This window comes from Ranitomeya variabilis, chromosome 2 (assembly GCF_051348905.1).
Source record: "Ranitomeya variabilis isolate aRanVar5 chromosome 2, aRanVar5.hap1, whole genome shotgun sequence".
Classification (NCBI taxonomy): Eukaryota; Metazoa; Chordata; class Amphibia; order Anura; family Dendrobatidae; genus Ranitomeya; species Ranitomeya variabilis.
Genome location: NC_135233.1, coordinates 264020703 through 264042610, shown reverse-complemented (window position 1 = coordinate 264042610; position 21908 = coordinate 264020703). Strand labels below are relative to the sequence as shown.

The 21908-nt window shown below is 48.1% G+C and overlaps 1 protein-coding gene across 1 annotated transcript in view; it reads left to right on the top strand.

Moving 5' to 3' along the window:
* The first annotated feature begins 10118 nt into the window (after nt 1-10118).
* The window catches only part of STOM (stomatin), a 43904-nt gene continuing 32114 nt past the window's right edge, over nt 10119-21908 (top strand). The window contains exon 1 of the mRNA XM_077284848.1: nt 10119-10270. Coding sequence (XP_077140963.1) covers nt 10216-10270 — 55 coding nt within the window. The 5' untranslated portion in view covers nt 10119-10215. The remainder of the gene's footprint in view (nt 10271-21908) is intronic.

The window sequence follows — 21908 nt, the reverse complement described above, 5'->3', positions numbered from 1 at the left end:
AATCCGATATGTAGGGACGGTGCTGTACGTAGCAAGACAAGACACTGTGTAATAAGGGACAGTAGTATACATAATAGTGGAGACTATGTAAGATACAGTATGTATATTTATATATTCAGCTCTGGCAAAAAATTAAGAGACCACCAGATCAAATCCCTGTCATGGGCAGCCCAATCTCCAGACCTGAACCCCATTGAAAACCTCTGGAATGTAGTCAAGAGGATGATGGATAGTCACAAGCCATCAAACAAAGAAGAACTGCTTACATTTTTGCACTAGGAGTGGCATAAGGTCACCCAAAAGCAGTGTGAAAGACTGGTGGAAAACATGCCAAAGATGCATGAAAGCTGTGATTAAAAATCATGGTTATTCCACAAAATATTGATTTCTGAACGCTTCCTGAGTTAAAACATTAGCATTGTTGTTTCTAAATGATTATGAACTTGTTTTCTTTGCATTATTTGAGGTCTGAAGGCACTGTTTTTTTTTTTAATTTTGACCATTTCTCCTTTCAGAAAAAAATATAAAATGTATCGCTTGGAAATTCGGAGACATGTTGTCAGAAGTTTATAGAATAAAAGAACAATTTACGTTTTACTCAAAAATATACCTATGAAGAGAAAAATCAAACATGGATCTCTTAATTTCTACCAGAGTTGTATGTCGCAGCTTTGTCATCATAAAGGGAGGGGGTCCAGACACATTTCTTGCACAGGGCCCCCAAGTTGTCAGTGTCCACCTCTTGATGAGGAGGTAGTTGATCAGCTTTTTTCATGCTACAGACGTAGTAGTGATGTTTTCCTGGAGCTGTATTCATGTTGTGATGATGAGTCTGGTGATATATTCATCACCAGAGCCATCATCAGTACATGAATACAAAGCCCAAATCATCATCAGTACATAATTAGAGCACCAGAGCCATCAATAGTACATGAATATGGCACCAGAAACATCATTAGCAAATAAATATGTCACCAGAACCACCATCACTACATGACTACTTCACCAGAACCACCATCAGTAAATGAATAAACAATTGTATCGCATAAATCTACATTCCTACAACCCCCAGTGTGACCTTAACAATGGTAAAGAGTGGAGATGAGCGAATATGCTCGGAAAACGATCGCAAAACATAAATTCGGCACGACTATGGCCCGTTTGGACTCGTGATCGGAAACACAAGCATTTTTTTTTTTAAATGGTCAGTTAAATTTGGTAAAAGTGCGGGAAAATAATTGCGTTGCCACTAAAGTATTTTAAAGTAGATAGATAAATAGATAGATAGATCGTTAGATAGATAAAAAGCCGGCAATTCAGCAGCCAAGAGTAGCAAAATTGCAGCGGGACCCGACAGCGTAGAATAGAGGGACTACATACAGTATATACACATAGAATAGATAGATATCTAGATGTCAGTGGCACATATATATATATATATATATATATATATATTTATTGCATAGATAGAAGAAATAGAAGAATTAAAGAATTAGAATAGATGGATTACATACAGTAAGTACACATAGAATAGGTAGATGTATAGATGTACGTCATAGCGATCGGCCGCGCTCACGGGGGGAGCGCGGCCGATCGTCAGCTGACTATCGCAGCTGACATCCGGCACTATGTGCCAGGAGCGATCACGGACCGCCCCCGGCACATTAACCCCCGACACACTGCGATCAAACATGATCGCAGCGTACCGGGGCATAGGGAAGCATCGCGCAGGGAGGGAGCCCCCTGCGGGCTTCCCTGAGACCCTCGGTACAAGGCGATGTGCTCACCTTGTACCGAGCGTCTCCTCCCTGCAGGCCCCGGATCCAAAATGGCTGCAGGGCTGCATCCGGGTCCTGCAGGGAGGTGGCTTACAAGCGCCTGCTCAGAGCAGGCGCCGGGAAGCCTCTCTGCTGTGCCTCTGTGATCGGTGATCTGACACAGTGCACAGCAAAGTGTCAGATCAGCGATCTGTCACTTTACTGTGATGTTCCCCCCTGGGGCAAAGTAAAGAAGTAAAAAAGTAAAAAATATATATATATTTACATCTGTAAAAAAAAAAATCCTAAATAAATAAAAAAAATATATAAATATATTGTTCCAATAAATACATTAAATAAAAGTACATAAAAGTACACATATTTAGTATTGCCGCATCCGTAACGACCCGACCTATAAAACTGTCCCACTAGTTAACCCCTTCAGTGAACACCGTAAAAAAAAAATTAAAAAAACGAGGCAAAAAACAACCCTTTATTATCATACTGCCGAACAAATAGTGGAATAGCACGCGATCAAAAAGACAGATATAAATAACCATGGTACCGCTGAAAACGACATCTTGTCCCGCAAGAAACAAGTCACTATACAGCATCATCAGTTAAAAAATAAAAAAGTTATAGTCCTCAGAATAAAGCGATGCAAAAATAATTATTTTTTCTATAAAATAGTTTTTATCGTATAAAAGCGCCAAAACATAAAAAAATAATCTAAATGAGGTATCGCTGTAATCGTACTGACCCAAAGAATAAAACTGCTTTATCCATTTTACCAAACACAGAACGGTATAAATGCCCCCCCCCCAAACGAAATTCATGAATAGCTGGTTTTTGGTCATATTGCCTCACAAAAATCGTAATAAAAAGCGATCAAAAAATGTTGCGTGCCCGAAAATGTTACCAATAAAAACGTCAACTCGTCCCACAAAAAACAAGACATCACATGACTCTGTGGACCAAAATATGGAAAAATTATAGCTCTCAAAGTGTGGTAACGCAAAAAAATATTTTTTGCAATAAAAAGCGTCTTTTAGTGTGTGACAGCTGCCAATCTTACAAATCCGCTAAAAAACCCGCTATAAAAGTAAATTAAACCCCCCTTCATCATCCCCTTAGTTAGGGAAAAATAAAAAAATAAAAAAATGTATTTATTTCAATTTTCCCATTAGGGTTAGCGCTAGGGTTAGGGCTAGGGTTAGGGTTGGGCTAGGGTTAGGGTTGGGGTTAGGGTTGGGCTAGGGTTAGGGTTGGGGCTAGGGTTAGGGCTAGGGTTGGGGCTAGGGTTAGGGTTTGGATTACATTAACGGTTGGGATTAGGGTTAGGGGTGTGGTTAGGGTTATGGTTGGGATTAGGGTTAGGGGTGTGTTGGAGTTAGGGCTGTGGTTAGGGTTGGGGTTAGGGGTGTGGTTGGGGTTAGGGGTGTGTTTGGGTTAGGGTTTCAGTTAGAATTGGGGGTTTCCACTGTTTAGGCACATCAGGGCTCTCCAAACACGACACGGCGTCAGATCTCAATTCCAGCCAATTCTGCGTTGAAAAAGTAAAACAGTGCTCCTTCCCTTCCGAGCTCTCCTGTGCGCCCAAACAGGGGTTTACCCCAACATATGGGGTATCAGCATAATCAGGAGAAATTGGACAACAACTACTGGGGACCAATTTCTCTTGATACCCTTGGGAAAATAAAAATTTGGGGGGTCTAGTTTCCAACACGGGGTTACTTTTGAAGGGTTTCTACTGTTTATGTACATCAGGGGCTCTGCAAATGCAACGTGACGCCTGCAGACCAATCCATCTAAGTCTGCATTCCAAATGGCGCTCCTTCCCTTCCGAGCTCTACCATGGGCCCAAACGGTGGTTCCCCCCCACATATGGGGTATCAGCGTACTCAGGACAAATTGGACAACAACTTTTGGGGACTAATTTCTCCTGTTACCCTTGGAAAAATACAAACCTGGGTGTTAAAGATAATTTTTGTGGTAAAGAAATGATTTTTTATTTTCACGGATCTGTGTTATTAACTGTAGTGAAACACTTGGGGGTTCAGAGTTCTCACAACACATCTAGATAAGATCCTTAGGGGGTCTACTTTCCAAAATAGTGTCACTTGTGGGGAGTTTCAATGTTTAGACAGATCAGGGGCTCCCCAACGCAACATGGCGTCCCATCTCAATTCCAGCCAATTTTGCATTGAAAAGTCAAACGGCGCTCCTTCCCTTCCGAGCTCTGCCATGCACCCAAACAGTGGTTTACCCCACATATGGAGTATCAGCGTACTCAGAACAAATTGCACAACAACGTTTGGGGTATAATTTCTTCTGGTAACCTTGGGAAAATAAAAAATTGGGGGCGAAAAGTTATTTTTTGTGAAAAAATATTATTTTTTATTTTTACTGCTCTACATTATAAACTTCTGTGAAGCACTTGGTGGGTCAAAGTGCTCATCAGACATCTAGATAAATTCCTTAGGGGGTCTACTTTCCAAAATGGTGTCACTTGTGGGGGTTTCAATGTTTAGGCACATTAGTGACTTTCCGAACGCAACATGGCGTCCCATGTCAATTCCAGCCAATTTTGCTTTGAAAAGTGAAATGGCGCTCCTTCCCTTCTGAGCTCTGCCATGCGCCCAAACAGTGGTTTACCCCCACATATGGGGTATCCGGGTATTCAGCACAAATTGTACAACAACTTTTGTGTTCCATTTCTCCTGTTACCCTTGGTAAAATAAAACAAATTGGAGCTGAAGTAAATTTTTTGTGAAAAAAAATTAAATGTTAATTTTTTTTAAAACATTCCAAAAATTCCTGTGAAACACCTGAAGGGTTAATAAACTTCTTGAATGTGGTTTTGAGCACCTTTGAGGGGTGCAGTTTTTTGAATGGTATCACACCTGGGTATTTTCTATCATATAGACCCCTCAAAATGACTTAAAATGTGACGTGGTCCCTAAAAAAAAAATGGTGTTGTAAAAATGAGAAATTGCTGGTCAACTTTTAACCCTTATAACTCCCTAACAAAAAAAACTTTTGTTTCCAAAATTGTGCAGATGTAAAGTACACATGTGGGAAATGTTACTTATTAAGTATTTTGTGTGACATATCTCTGTGATTTAAGGACATAAAAATTCAAATTTGAAAATTGCGAAATTTTCGCCAAATGTCCATTTTTTTCACATATAAACGCAGGTAATATCAAAGAAATTTTACAACTATCATGAAGTACAATATGTCACGAGAAAACAGTGTCAGAATCACCGGGATCCGTTGAAGCGTTCCAGAGTTATAACTTCATAAAGGGACAGTGGTCAGAAATGTAAAAATTGGCCTGGTCATTAACGTGCAAACCACCCTTGGGGGTAAAAGGGTTAATATCAGCTCACAACTGTATATTTAGCCTTTACTGGCTATTAAAATGGGGGACCCTAAAAAAAATGTCCTAGGGTACCCCTATAAGTACAATAATAACCAACAAAGGCTGGGCAGACAGCTGCGGGCTGATATTAATATCCTTGGAATGGGCCATAGATATTGGCCCCCAGGTTAAAAACATCAGCTCTCAGCCTCCCCAGAAAAGTTGCATTGATAAGATGTGCCAATTCTGGCACTTAGCCTTGCCTTTCTTACTTTCCCTGTAGCGGTGGCAAGTGGGGTGATAATTGGAGGGTTGATGTTACCTTTGTATTGTCAGGTGACATCAAGCCCCGAGGTTAGTAATGGAGAGGCGTCTATAAGATGCCCCCATTACTAACCCCATAATCATATTGAATAAAAACACACATCCAGAATAGGGTCCTTTAATTGAAAGAATGACACAGACGCCTTTAATAATTCTTAATTAATCCATACTTTTGACATCGCTCATTCTACCAATGCCATTGTCTCCTGTAAGAGAATTAAAATAACAAACAATATTCCTCACCTTTCCGCAGAGAAGAAAATAATCCATTTGTCCCGCGATGGGTCTAGCTCTGCTACATCTAGATGGCAGGATGCATAGTTGCATGATGCGACCATACTGTCTGTCATCCAGCAGAGACGCTGCCCAGTGTCTTGTGGTGAAATCCTATAACCTGTCTGATGTCACCGCGAGCGTGAGAAAGTTCTCATGATCGCAGTGCCGTCAGAGTGGTCCTGGGAGTTCACAGCCAATTAACTCACTTCACCTATCTGACATCAGCGCAAGCGCCGTTAGAAATTTTCCCAATCACGCTTGTGCAGCGCCTCAGGGTCCTTGTCGTTGCAGTAATGTAATTCTCCTCTAGGGGGGAGTGATGTTACGCTTGGAGGCAATAAAGGAGATCTCTTTACCAGGTACCACAAACATGCAACACATTTCATACTCCAGTCCACCAGGGGGAGCTATGCTCCTATTTATTAGGACACTCTTCACACTTAGGTAAAACTGGTGGCCTGGAGAGGAAGTTAGGCAGTTGCTGGCTGAGCTTTGCTTAGGCAGTTGGTCCCTGACAGAGGTGGGAGCCTGTCAGAGGCTTAGACAGAAGGTCACGGAGCTACGCCTGCCCCACGTGCGGCAGTTCCTAAGAAAGGACACAAACAGAGAACTGTATTGTAGAGAGTGAGAAGAAGTCATAGCAAATGAGTGGAAACCAGAAGGAGTTCTGCCCTGCACAGGCTGCCTCCTTCTGAGGCGCAGGATCCGGGTAGCCGGAACACCGAGGGAGCAACAGTCCTTTATGCCTTGCTCCAGAGACCGGCAGGACAGCTAATTGCAAGTTACTGATCCGCCCTATACCCAGGAGGCAAGGTGGCACCCACGAGAGGACAGGGTATGATAGAGTCCCTGTAAAAAACCTCAAGCCACCGGTCATACGGGTTGTCCTATCCATCTGGGGGACAGAGAGAGAGACATAGCATCTAGAACATCTATATCTGTGAGGACCTTATGAAAGGCTTAGCAGTAAGGTACTACAACACCACGGCGCTAGAGGAAGGCTACTGATTTCCACCTGTATAAGGGGACTCTGGATTTGCCTCCAAACCGGCCGGACTCTGCCTGTCCTGTGATCTGTGCTCTGGACTGTGAACGCTGCAGCCTTCAGTAAAAGGTAAAGAGACTGCAACCTTGTGTCCTCGTTCTTCACTGCGCCTCACAGGGCCGGACTGGCCATCGGGCATTTCTGGCAAATGCCAGAAGGGCCGGTGCCTGCAGTGGGCCGCTCAATCTGTTGCCCCCTTTACGCTGTCAGCCGGCGTTCTTTTTTTCTGCAGCCAGCACACTAGGCAGCATCAGCTTGCCTTGTGCACAGGATCGCGCTGCATTTCTAAAATCACTGCGGCCGCTACGCTAGACAGGATGAAGTTGATGGCCGCATTCTGATGTTCTGAACACCAGCTGTGATGAGGTAACATAGACACGGGGCAGGGGGAGAGGTGCGCTCTGCTCCTCTGTGGTGCTGGGACCCTGCCACTTACTGCAGCCTGGGGTCAGGAGTCAGGACATCAGACGCCCACTTAGTTCCTCCTGTCCAACGAGGCGGCAGGGACAGAAGGGATTTACTAGCTGCTGATAACTTTACCCTGAGTGCATGGAGCAGAAGCACAGAAAGCCCGAAGTTGTACCTGGAACTAGCTAAGAGGCAAGCTCTAATAGAGTTAAGAAAAAAAAAGCTGTGTCCTCTCTTCTTCCATGGCACTAGCTCAAAAAATCACCACTCCTGTGGTGAACTATACTCCCAGCTTGCCATAGGAGCTGCTGTACATGCTGGGAGTTATAGTTCTCAAAAGCAGGGAAAAGGCTATGTGCACATGTAGTTATGATAGCTGCGGATTTTTCCGCAGCGGATTTCAGAAATCCGCAGGTAAAAGGCACTGCGTTTTACCTGCAGATTTATCACGGTTTTTATGCGGATTTTGTGTGGATTCCACCTGTGGTTTTACACCTGCGGATTCCTATTGTCGAGTAGGTGTAAACCACTGCGGAATCCGCACAAAGAATTGACATGCTGCGGTATGTAAACCGCAGGGTTTTCACTCGTTTTTTTACGCAGCATGTGCACTGCGGATTGCGTTTTTCATAGGTTTACATTGTACTGTAAACGCATGGAAAGCTGCTGCGGACCTGCAGCGTCAAAACCGCTGCGGATCCGCAGCAAAATCTGCAACGTGTCCACATAGCCTAATAGTCAACCATGGGACATAGATGGCACCTGTGGGATCTTATGGCTGAGGGTATGTTTCCACTTGGCGGATTTGCTGTGGATTTGATGCAGTGTCCTATCCGCAGCGGCCAGATGTTACAGCATAGTGGATGGGATTTTATGAAATCCCATCTCCACTAAGCGTGCACTGACACCTCCGCAACATCATCCCAGGTCCTTCGCACACAGCATCCCTGGGAAAGGAAGGCGCCGCATGCACCGCTGAGAGGCGGGAGGACTCCGGAGGCCATCGGAAGGTAAGTATATCAATATTTTTTATTTTAATTCTTTTTTTTTTTTTTTTACAGGGATATGGTGCCCAGTCCGTGGAGGAGAGTCTCCTCTCCTCCAACCTGGGTACCAACTGCACATGATCCGCTTACTTCCCGCATGGTGGACATAGCCCCATGCGGGAAGTAAGCGGATCAATGCATTCCTATGTATGCAGAATCCCCGCGATTCTGCAAAATAATGAACATGCTGCGTTTTTTTCCGGAATGCTTTTCCGCTCCGGAAAAAACGCAGCATGTGCACAAAAATTGCGGAATGCATTCTAATTAATAGGATGCTTAATGTAAGCGGGTTTTTTTTTTAGTTTTTATAGCGAAAAAAACATGAAAAAAAGTGAAAAATCCTGAACGTGTGCACTTAGCCTTAGGCTATTTTCACACTAGCGTCGGGCTCGGCCCGTCGCAGTGCGTCGGGCCGAGGTTACCGACGCTAGCGTTGTATACGCCGCACAACGGGGGCAGCGGATGCATTTTTCCAGCGCATCCGCCGCCCCATTGGGAGGTGGGGGCGGAGTTCCGGCCGCGCATGCGCGGTCGGAAAAAGCGGACCGTCGGCGGCAAAAAAGTTACATGTAGCGTTTTTTGTGCCGACGGTCCGCCACAACACGGCGCAACCGTCGCACGACGGTTGCGACATGTGTCAATCCGTCGCAATACGTCGCATAATGTTAGTCTATGGGGAAAAAACGCATCCTGCAAGCACTTTTGCAGGATGCGTTTTTTCAGCCAAACGACGCATTGCGACGGATTGCAAAAAACGCTAGTGTGAAAGTAACCTTAGTGTGTAACCACCATACGAGAAGTGGGCCTGTGTACCTTCAAATGCCAGGGCTGAATTTTTATCCCAGTCAGGCCCTGGCGCCTCACACCATCCACCATCTATACACTGGGAAGCCCTGGGGACATTCTTCACCTGTGGGAAGGTATACCATCTAGCTGCCATAACATCACCCCAGCGGACCCCTTAAAGCAGCGTCGGTCACCCTGACCGAATACCACAGGTGGCGTCACGAACATTTCCCCTTTAAAGACCTTTCCCTTTATACACGGACGTTCCACGGGCCACGGACCGGGTCAGCCACCGTGACATCCCCTGAGAACCGAAGGACCCGGTACCGAGTACCCCACTGCCTGCGGGGGCACTCCACTTGCGCTGATGAAGGTCCGTATCAGAGACCCATCTAAAGTCCGAATCAGAGACTCATCCAAGGTCCGAATCAGAGACCCATCCAAGGTCCGAACCAGAAACCCATCCAAGGTCCAAACCAGAGACCCATCCAAGGTCCAATTCAGAGACCCATCCAAGGTCCGAATCAGAGACCCATCCAAGGTCCGAACCAGAGACCCATCAAAGGTCTGAACCAGAACCCCATCCAAGGTCCGAACCAGAGACCCATCCAAGGTCCGAACCAGAGACTCATCCAAGGTCCGAATGAGAAACTGGGCCACAGACTGATCGAAGCTCTGAACCAGAAGTGCATAGATTATTATCACTTCTATTATTAGTGCTGTTCTTCACCATCAACTGCAGGGAGACAAGAGCCAGAAGAAGTTCTCTATAGATAATACAGCTGATCACCGGGCTTGGGCCACTGCTGCCCTTCTATTACTTTTTTGCCGTCAATTCTGTGACATTACTATTTGTTCTTATACAGTGTTGCTATTTGCATTGGTTGATTTTGGAGGAGCAGGTGCTGTGTCCTGAGTGGGACTGTGTACTTAGTGGGGCTGTGTCCTGAGTGGGACTGTGTCTTTAGTGGGACTGTGTCTTTAGTGGGGCTGTGTCTTTAGTGGGGCTGTGTCCTTAGTAGGGCTGTGTCTTTAGTGGGGCTGTGTCCTGAGTGGGGCTGTGTCTTGAGTGGGGCTGTGTCCTTAGTGGGGCTGGGCTTCTCGGGGAGGGGGCAGCCTGGATGGTGGGGGTGGATCCTGGGTGTTTCTGTGCAGGATTTACAGGCGGCTCTGGCAGAGGCTTCTCACTTCTCCTCCAGTCTTCGCACCATGGCTGACAGGGAGCAGAAGCCGCGCAGGATCCAGGACAGCAGTGAAAACCTCAGTAAGAATCCTCCGATCGCACCGACTCTTCCCGGACTGTGATCCTCAGGGCGCATCGCTGTGCTACAACTGTCTGGGGAAGGATGGGGGCAGACACTGTGTTGGGGGCAGACACTAGGTTATGGCTTTATGGGGGCACATATTGTATCTCTCCTCTCCGGCTCGCTGACTGCAGTGATAGGATCACGGCACCTACAGACGATTGCTCATACCGGACCTTATGTCATCCGTAATTACTGTAATTGGTGACGTACTTAGGGGGCTAATAATCATTAGTTTCGGATTAATGACAACATTGGATTTGGAGTTATCAGTTTTGTTACATTCTTAGTTTTGCCATATTTTGTTACATGATGGTGGTTGTAGTTCTCTTGGTCGGTGAGGAATGTTTGGGGTATCCTGAGTTTGCGGATCCCTGAATCCCACCATACACATTCCCAATACACTTTCATTTTGTCTTCTGTTGGGGTGAGGCTTGTTTTCTTGTTTATCACAGGAGCCCACCATATGTCAGTTTTGCTCATGAAGGGCAGGTCAGAGCTAGAGACATTACCCAGCCTGAAGACGTGCCCACCAAAAAACTAAATTTGTGTCAGTCTCAAAACTTTTGACCACCTCTGTAAATCCCCTTCCCCAGGTTGGGCATACACAACAGATAGTTGTAATGGCAGTGCTCAGTTCTCTCCACTATATGCATGAACACTCAGCACAGCCGATAGGTATAGAAGAGAAAGCCGCTGCCAGACAAAGACACGTCAATCACCCGTAGAATCCAATGCCTTCCCTCCTCCAGACCCCTCCTTTGTCCCCTTCTCCTTTAAACCCCCTCCTCTGTCCCCCTAATTCCTGTAGGCCCCTCCTATGTCCCCCTAGACCCCACTCTGTCTCCTTCTCCTCTAGACCCCTCCTATATCCCTTCTCCTCTAGACCCCTCCTATATCACTTCTCCTCTAGACCCCTCCTATGTCCCCCTTCTCCTCTAGACCCCTCTTCTGTCCCACTTCTTCTCTAGACCCCTCCTATGTCCCCCTTCTCCTCTAGACCCCTCGTCTCTCCCACTTCTTCTCTAGACCCCTCCTATGTCCCCCTTCTCCTCTAGATCCCTCCTCTGTCCCACTTCTTCTCTAGACCCCTCCTATGTCCCCCTTCTCCTCTAGATCCCTCCTCTGTCCCCCTTCTCCTTTAGACCCCTCCTCCGTTCCCCTAATTCCTGTAGGCCCCTCCTATGTCCCCCTAGACCCCACTCTGTCCCCTTCTCCTCTAGACCCCTCCTATATCCCTTCTCCTCTAGACCCCTCCTATGTCCCCCTTCTCCTCTAGACCCCTCGTCTGTCCTCTTTCTCCTCTAGACCCCTCCTCTTTCCCCCTTCTCCTCTAAACCCATCCTCTGTCCCCCTTCTCCTCTACACACCTATATCCCCCTTCTCCTCTAGATCTCTCCTATGTCCCCCTTCTCCTCTAGACCCTTCCTCTGTCCCCCTTCTCCTCTAAATCTCTCCTATGCCCTCCTCTGCCCCCTTCTCCTTTAGACCCCTCCTCTGCCCCCTTCTCCTCTAGACCCCTCCTCTGCCCCCTTCTCCTCTAGACACCGCCTATGTCCCTCTTCTGCTCTAGACCCCTCCTCTGCCCCCTTCTCCTTTAGACCCCTCCTCTGCCCCCTTCTCCTCTAGACCTCTCCTCTGCCCCCCTTCTCCTCTACACACCTCCTATATCCCCCCTTCTCCTCTAGATCTTTCCTCCTTCCCCCTTGTGCTCTAGACCCCTCCTCTTTCCCCCTTCTCCTCTAAATCTCTCCTATGCCCTTTTCTGCTCTAGACCCCTCCTCTGCCCCCTGCTCCTCTAGACCCCTCCTCTGCCCCCTTCTCCTCTAGACCCCTCCTCTGTCCCCCTTCTGCTCTAGACCCCTCCTCTGCCCCCTGCTCCTCTAGACCCCTCCTCTGCCCCCTTCTCCTCTAGACACCTCCTATGTCCCCCTTCTCCTCTAGACCCCTCTTCTCGTACAGACTCCTCCTCTGTCCCTCTTCTCCTTCAAACTCCTCCTCTGTCCCCCTCCTCTTCTTCCAGACTCCTTCCCTGTCCCCATCCTCTCACTCCAGTCTCTTCCTCTGTCCTCCTACTCTGCCTCCAGACTCCTCTGACTCCCTCCTCCTTCTTCAGAATCCTCCTTTTTCCCTCCTCCATTTTTCAGACTTCTCTTCTGTCCCATTCTCCTCCAGACTGCTCCTCTGTCCCCCTCCAGACTGCTCCTCTTTCGCCTTTTTCCCCCTGCAGACTCCTCCTCTGTCACCCTTCTTTCTTCAAACTTCTCTTCTGTCCCCCTCCTCCTCCAGACTCCTCCTCTGTCCCTCTCCAGACTCCTCCTCTGTCCCCCTCCTCCATCTGGACTTTCGGTCACCTTCCCTCTCTCTCCCTGGAACCTTTGTTCACCTTCCTCCTCCCTCTGGTTTCTTTTCTCACCTTCCTCCTCCCTCTCGACGCTGGTTATTTTCCTCCTCCCTCTGGACTCTCTGATCATCTTCCTCCTTCTCTGGACTTTTTGGTCACCGTTCTCCTCCCTCTGGAGTCCTTGGTCACCTTCCTTCTCTCTCCAGAACCTTTGTTCACCTTCTTCCGCCCTCTGGACTCATTGGTCACCTTCCTCCTCCTCCCTCTAGACTCTTTAGTCACCTTCCTTCTCCCTCTGGCCTTTCTGATCACATTCCTCCTCCCTCTGGACTGTCTGGTCATCTTCCTTCTCCCTCTGATTTCTTTGTTCACCTTCCTCTGCCCTCTGATTTCTTTGTTTACCTTCCTCCTCCCTCTGGACTCTTTGGTCACTTTCCTCCTCCCTCTGGACTATCTGGTCTTCTTCCTCCTCCCTCTAGACTCCTCTGACAGCAGCTTATCCACATGGAAACAATATGATTGGACATGTAACACAGCTGGTCCTGCAGAAAAGGGTGGGTTCAGACAACTTTCAGCTAATGCGTATTGGGGTCTTTTAGCTGAAGACAGTATTTATAATAACTCCAACCATTGTGAAAGACAACTCCCGGGATTTCCTCTTAGGCGGCTGTCAGCATGTTGGGTGTTACAAGTACCTTACTGTAAGGGATGGAGTAAATGACATCTGCGGCACAGTCAGGGGTGTTGGATCCGTGTGATGTAGAACGTGTGAAGATCCCCCCCTCCACACACGTCCGCCGCCGGTGGAAAACACAGCACTGTATTATTATCTTGTTTGCCTGAGATGTGGAGGTTGTACCTATCAGCACTGTACTAGTACTCTTATTCTCTATGGACACCCAGTCCTATCACTCCTATTCTCTCTCCATGGACACAACACAGTACCACTACTCCTACTGACTCTGGATACCGCACAGTACCACTACTCCTATTCTCTCTCCATGGACACAACACAGTACCACTACTCCTACTGACTCTGGATACCGCACAGTACCACTACTCCTATTCTCTCTCCATGGACACCACACAGTACCACTACTCCTATTCTCTCTCTATGGACACCACACAGTACCACTACTCCTATTGTCTCTAGATACCGCACAGTACCACTACTCATCTTCTCTCTCCATGGACTCCGCACAGTACCACTACTCCTATTGTCTCTGATTACCACGCAATACCACTACTCCTATTCTCTTTCCATGGACTCCGCACAGTACCACTGCTCCTATTGTCTCTGGATACCGCACAGTACTACTACTATTGTCTCTGCGTGGATACTGTTACTGTTGTGACACAGTTTGGGGATTGTGTCCTCACAGTACTGCAGTGTTGTCACAGTGGTTTCCCAGAAGCAGGGTCATGTGACCGTATCAAGGTCCTATCCTTGCTCTTTTCACAATGGCTGGCAGACGCTGCATTAATGGTAGTAGAGGCTGCCATGACAGCAGTGTGGGAGGGGGGCTTCTGTCTGTCAGCGACTGTAATACTGCCCCCTCCTGGATACAATGCCAGGACTATAGTGCAGACTGACAGGAGGGGCAGTAGAGGGTTGGGATGAGACCTGTGCCTTCCAAAACTGAGGTTCTGCAACCATAAATACTGTCAGGGCCTTATTACGCATGCCAAGATAAGGGCCCCTTGGAGGTCTTATTATCCCCCGAAATGGCCAAATGTAAATTATTGAGGGATAAATCTGAACCCCACCCTCTCTCCGTAACCCAGAACCTTAGACTGCAACGGGGTCAGTAGCCATGAAGTTGGGGGGGTTAGGGTCAGTTGGGTCAGTAGTTGTAGGAGGTTGGTGGCTCTGTTGAGCGCCGCCTGGCGTGTGCTGGTGACTGAAACGTGTGACTTTATTGTTTTCTTGCATTTCCCGCTCTCTCGATTCCCTGAGTCCCCGATGTTTATTCCAGTCAATAATGAATTCTCAGGAGGGGTAAAGTTGACACCGCTCATCGTCACCTCCTGAACCACACACCTCTGCTTTCTAATGCTGCCCCGTGATTGAGGCACGAGCCACATGTGCCATCGTATGGTAATAGATGATACACGGCGGTGGAGGTGAATACGGTGACATTGTACAGTAATAGATGATACATGGGGGTGGCGGTGGATACGGTGACAATGTACAGTAATATATGATGCACGGGGTAGAGGTGGATATGGTGACATTGTACGGTAATATATGATACATGGGGATGGAGGTGGATACGGTAACATTTTACGGTAATATATGATACACGGCGGTGGTGGTGGATGTGGTGACATTGTATGGTAATATATGATACATGGGGTGGAGGTAGATATGGTGACAATGTACAGTAATATATGATACACGGGGTGGAGGTGGATACGGTGACATTGTACGGTATTATATGATACATGGGGGTGGAGGTGGATACAGTGACATTGTATGGTAATATATGTGTAGCGCCCCATAGGGCCGTGGGATACTCGGTACCGGATCAGACACAGTTCTTAAAGGGGAAGGTCACGGCAGCAGTGACCCGGTCCGTGGCCATAAAGAAATTATAGTGTTGTGGTATAAAGGCTCTCTGGGGTGATGGTAGTGCAGCCCAGGGCCTTACCCCGTGTCCCAAGCCAGCAGCCATAAACCTGGTCGGGCAACATCCTCTAAGTCCCCTGGATTCTATAGTGCTGCCCTTTTGGCGAAATATGGGTGGATGTGGCTGTGACCCTTGCAAAAGCCACAGCCTCCGGTTTCTTAGCTGAATTTGCAGTTTTCCACTAAATTGGGGCCAGTCCCTTGACTGCAACCTGGTCCCTCCACCTGGCGATGGTCAGTGTGGATGCGGGCCCCACGGGTGGCTTCTGCACTTCCCGTGCCCCTAGGACCCCTTCTAGCTTCTGGAGCTTCTCTCTCTTCAGCCTTTTCTCTCTCTAGCTCCCTCTGACAGGGAGCTCCTTTTCGGTAGGTCTGCTACACTCCATCACCTCCCTCCTTATCTTCACTTTCCCTCCTAATTAGCTCCTCCCTTCCTGCCAACCCCACCCACTCCCACCACCCAGTCCTATCCAGTCTGGGATGAGGCCTTCATCCCTAAGGGTACACCCAGGTGCACTGACTGAACTGGAGTGTGTTGGATGTGAGTGTTAGAGTCCTGGGTAGTGCCCCCTCCTTACCTGAGAGTGGGATACCAAACCTCTGGATGAGGTGCAGTACCTCTGTTGCAACTGGACCACATATGATACATGGGGGGTGGAGGTGGATATGGTGACATTGTATGGTAATATATGATACACGAGGTGGATGTGGTGACATTGTATGGATATATATGATACATGGGGGTGGAGGTGGATACGGTGACATTGTATGGTAATATATGATACATGGAGGTGGATACGGTGACATTGTATGGTAATATATGATACATGGAGGTGGAGGTGGATACGATGACATTGTATGGTAATATATGATACACGGGGGTGGAGGTGGATACGGTGACATTGTATGGTAATATATGATACATGGAGGTGGAAACGGTGACATTGTATGGTAGTCTTTGATACATGGGTGTGGAGGTGTGGAGGTGGATACAGTGACATTGTTCGGTAATATATGATACATGGGGGTGGAGGTGAATACAGTGACAATGTACAGTAATAGATGATACACGGCGGTGGAGGTGGCTACGGTAACATTGTACGGTAATATATGATACACAGGGGTGGAGGTGGAAACGGTGATGTTGTATGGTAATATATGATACACACTGGTGGAGGTGGATATGGTGACAATGTACAGTAATATATGATACACGGGGTGGAGGTGGATACGGTGACAATGTACAGTAATATATGTGTAGCGCCCCATAGGGCTGTGGGATACTCGGTACCGGATCAGACAGTTCTTAAAGGGGAAGGTCACGGCAGCAGTGACCCAGTCCGTGGCCATGAAGAAATTATAGTGTTGTGGTATAAGGGTTATGGGAAAATGTTTGGGACGCCACCCGTGGTGTTCAGCTATAATAGCCGACGCTGCGGTCAGATCCTCTGGGGTGATGGTAGGGCAGCAAAGATGGTGTAGCTCTCCACGGGTAGAGCTAACCCCAGGGCAGATGTAGTGTTGTTATATAAGATGGCAGTGGTGGTTATGCCAGGCAGGTGTGGTAGGAATATTGCAAAGGACACAGCAAAGTGCAGTTTCCAGACTTTTACTCACAGTTTTTTATGGCACTCAGTCGGGTGTGCTGTGTCCTCCAGGTCTGTGGTCCAGCAAACTCCCAGGTAAATTAGGATGCACCTTTCCAGGACTCCTTTCATATGCCTTTCTCTGGCCGTGTCACTACGCTGGCATCCACTTCTCCTGCCCAGGGCCTTACCCACAGTGTCCCAAGCAAGCAGCCATGAACCTGGTCGGGCAACGTCCTCTAAGTCCCCTGGATTCTATAGTGCTGCCTTTTGGCGAAATATGGGTGAATGTGGCTGTGACCCTTGCAAAAGCCACAGCCTCCGGTTTCTTAGCTGAACTTGCAGTTTTCCACTTTCCCTGACTGCAACCTGGTCCCCCACCTGGCGATGGTCAGTGTGGATGCGGGCCCCACGGGTGGCTTCTGCACTTCCCATGCCCCTAGGACCCCTTCTAGCTTCTGGAGCTTATCTCTCTTCAGCCTTTTCTCTCTCTAGCTCCCTCTGACAGGGAGCTCCTTTTCGGCAGGTCTGCTTCACTTCATCACCTCCCTCCTTATCTTCACTTTCCTTCCTAATTAGCTCCTCCCTTCCTGCGAACCCCACCCACTCCCACCACCCAGTCCTATCCAGTCTGGGATGAGACCTTCCTCCCTAAGGGTACGCCCAGGTGCCCTGACTGAACTGGAGTGTGTTGGATGTGAGTGTTAGAGTCCTGGGTAGTGCCCCCTCCTTACCTGAGAGTAGGATACCAAACCTCTGGATGAGGTGCAGCACCTCTGTGGCGACTGGACCCCAGGGGTGCCACATGTGATACACGGGGGTGGAGGTGGATATGGTGACATTGTATGGTAATATATGATACATGAGGTGGATGTGGTGACATTGTATGGTAATATATGATACATAGAGGTGGAGGTGGATACGGTGACATTGTATGGTAATATATGATACATGGAGGTGGATACGTTGGCATTGTATGGAAATATATGATACATGGGGTGGAGGTGGATACAGTGACATTGTAAGGTATCATATGATACACAGGGGTGGAGGTGATACGGTGACATTGTACGGTAATATATGATACACAGGGGTGGAGGTGGATACGGTAACATTGTATGGTAATATACGATACACAGGGGTGGAGGTGGATACGGTGACATTGTATGGTAATATATGATACATGGAGGTGGAGGTGGATATGGTGACATTTATGGTAATATATGATACACGGGAGTGGAGGTGGATACGGTGACATTGTATGGTAATATATGATACATGGGTGTGGAGGTGGATACAGTGACATTGTACGGTAATATATGATACACGGGGTGGAGGCGTATACAGTGACATTGTACGGTAATACATGATACATGGGGGTTGAGGTGTATACGGTGACATTGTACGGTAATATATGATACATGGGTGTGGAGGTGGATACGGTGACATTGTACGGTAATATATGATACACGGGGTGGAGGTGTATACGGTGACATTGTTCGTTAATATATGATACATGGGGTGGAGGTGGATGTGGTGACATTGTACGGTAATAAATGATACACGGGGTGGAGGTGTATACGGTGACATTGTTCGTTAATATATGATACATGGGGTGGAGGTGGATGTGGTGCTATTGTACATTAATATATGATACATGGGGGTGGAGGTGGATACGGTGACATTGTGCGGTAATATATGATGCGCACCGGTGGAGGTGGATGCGGTACCATTGTACGGTAATATATGATACTCACAGGTGGAGGTGGATGTGGTGCCATTGTACGGTAATATATGATGCGCACGTGTGGAGGTAGATGCGGTGCCATTGTATGGTAATATATGATGCGCACAGGTGGAGGTGGATGCGGTGCCATTGTACGGTAATATATGATGCGCACAGGTGGATGTGGAGGCGGTGCCATTGTACTGTAATATATGATGCGCACATGTGGAGGAGGATGTGGTGCCATTGTACGGTAATATATGATGCGCACAGGTGGAGGTGGATGTGGTGCCATTGTACGGTAATATATGATGCGCACAGGTGGCGGTGGATGGGGTGCCATTGTACAGTAATATATGATGCGCACAGGTGGAGGTGGATGCGGTGGCATTGTACAGTAATATATGATGCGCACAGGTGGAGGTGGATGCGGTGCCATTGTACGGTAATATATGATACTCACGGGTGGAGGTGGATGTGGTGCCATTGTACGGTAATATATGATACTCACGGGTGGAGGTGGATGTGGTGCCATTGTACGGTAATATATGATGCGCACGGGTGGAGGTAGATGCGGTGCCATTGTATGGTAATATATGATGCGCACGGGTGGAGGTGGATGCGGTGCCATTGTACGGTAATATATGATACTCACGGGTGGAGGTGGATGTGGTGCCATTGAACGGTAATATATGATGCGCACGGGTGGAGGTAGATGCGGTGCCATTGTATGGTAATATATGATGCGCACGGGTGGAGGTGGATGCGGTGTCATTGTACGGAAATATATGATGCGCACAGGTGGAGGTGGATGCGGTGCCATTGTACGGTAATATATGATGCGCACAGGTGGAGGTGGATGCGGTGCCATTGTACAGTAATATATGATGCGCACAGGTGGAGGTGGATGCGGTGGCATTGTACAGTAATATATGATGCGCACAGGTGGAGGTGGATGCGGTGCCATTGTACGGTAATATATGATACTCACGGGTGGAGGTGGATGTGGTGCCATTGTACGGTAATATATGATACTCACGGGTGGAGGTGGATGTGGTGCCATTGTACGGTAATATATGATGCGCACGGGTGGAGGTAGATGCGGTGCCATTGTATGGTAATATATGATGCGCACGGGTGGAGGTGGATGCGGTGCCATTGTACGGTAATATATGATACTCACGGGTGGAGGTGGATGTGGTGCCATTGAACGGTAATATATGATGCGCACGGGTGGAGGTAGATGCGGTGCCATTGTATGGTAATATATGATGCGCACGGGTGGAGGTGGATGCGGTGTCATTGTACGGTAATATATGATGCGCACAGGTGGAGGTGGATGCGGTGCCATTGTACGGTAATATATGATGCGCACAGGTGGAGGTGGATGCGGTGCCATTGTACGGTAATATATGATGCGCACAGGTGGAGGTGGATGCGGTGCCATTGTACGGTAATATATGATGCACACAGGTGGAGGTAGATGCGGTGCAGCAGTTTTACGCACGGTGACTTTTGATAATATGTATGTGACTGTGATGACACAAGGACATTCCTGACATTTTCCCTTCTGCGGGGTCAGAGTTTCACCAGAGATTGCAGCTATTGTCATGAGGCAGTGATGTAACTACATCCTATACCATTTCTCAATAACAGCACAAGAACATGATGGACGTTAACCCCACTGAAATCACAAGGCTGCAGGGGTGATCTTCTAATGTACATGGGGGCAATTCTTCCTTGTACCAGGTGACATGGGGTCATTAGTCACTCCTGCGGTGTGGTTACCTCCTCCATATCTCACCGTTACCAGTGGAAGAATAAACACGCAGTTATTATCTGAGCCGCGCCCCGAGGGTTGTGTAATAGCTAAACACGAGATCAATGAGTTGTGGGTAATTAGACTTTCCTGCAGGGATACATAGTATGTCATTGGGGGGGGGGGGGGGGGGGGTGGTGGTATTATTACATTATTACAATTTCCTGCACCGATCATTGGGGGGGGGGGGTGTTATTACATTACTACACATTCCTCCAGTGATACATTGTATATCATTGGGGGATTATTACACCTTCCTGCAGTGATACATTGGATATCATTGGGGGGTCAATACACCTTCCTGCACTGTACAGGAAGTCACATGTTTGTCCTCCCCCCTGCAATGGTGTACATTGCATCATTATGGGTAGTCACATGTTTGCCCCTCCCCCCCAGCAATGGTGTACAATGTATCATTAAGAGAAGTCACAAGTCTGCCCCCCGGCAATGGTGTATGATGTATTACTACAGGAAGTCACATGTCTGTGAAACGCCCGCCAGGGCCGTGGGGTACTCGGTATCGGGTCCGGTACTTAAAAGGATGTGTCACAGCGGCAGCGACCCGGTCCGTGGCCCTGGGCGCCCATGTTAAAGGGACAGTCTTTAAAGGGGTTAGATGAATAATAAAAGTTCGTGACGCTACCTTTGGTATTCGGTCAGGGGTGACCGACGCTGATTAAAGGGGTCCACTGGGGTGATGTTATGGCAGCTGGGATAGTATGGCTTCCCACAGGTGAAGCTGGGTCCCCAGAGCTCCCGGTGTAATAGATGAAGATGGTGATAGGTGGTGTAGTAAGAAACAGAGGACACAGGGTTGCAGTCTCTTTCCCTGGTTCAAGGCAGCCACTGTCCAGGGTACCAGATCACGGATGCTGGTATGGTCCGGCCGGCTTGGAAGCGAATTGGGAATCCTTCTAACCAGGTGGGGTTGGAAGCCTTCCCTCTAGCGCTGTGGTGTTGTAGTCCCTTGCTGCCTTAGGCCTCACACAAGGTCCTCACGTTTTCTCTCTGTCCCCCTTTAGGTAGGACATAACCTGTACGGCAGGTAGCTCGAGCCTTTTTACAGGATCTCTATCACGACCCGGGCTCTATTTGCTACTGAGTCCTCGGGTGTTAATGGTGGACAGGTAACTTGCAATCAGCTGTCCGCCGGTTTCTGCCGTGGGGCATGAATTTACCCCCACAACCTCGCTCTTGTGGCTACTGGTATCTGCGGTCAGCATGGAGGAAGCCCAGTCGCAGCTTCTCTCTCCAGCTCTTTACTCTCCTTCGCTTCCTTTCCCTCTCAGTCTCCTACAGACTGCTCTGCTTTCTTTTCCCTTCCTAGGAGCCGCAGAATCACTTGTCTCCATGGCCCCAGCTTTCCATCCTCTCTCCTCTCTCTCCTCTCTCCTACTGCCTAGCTACTGAATCCTCCTCCCGACCAGAGAGAGCAGCTCCCCTGAAGTCGGATGTAGAGCTCCCCCTTCTGGCCTGGAGTCAGAACAGTGTTGT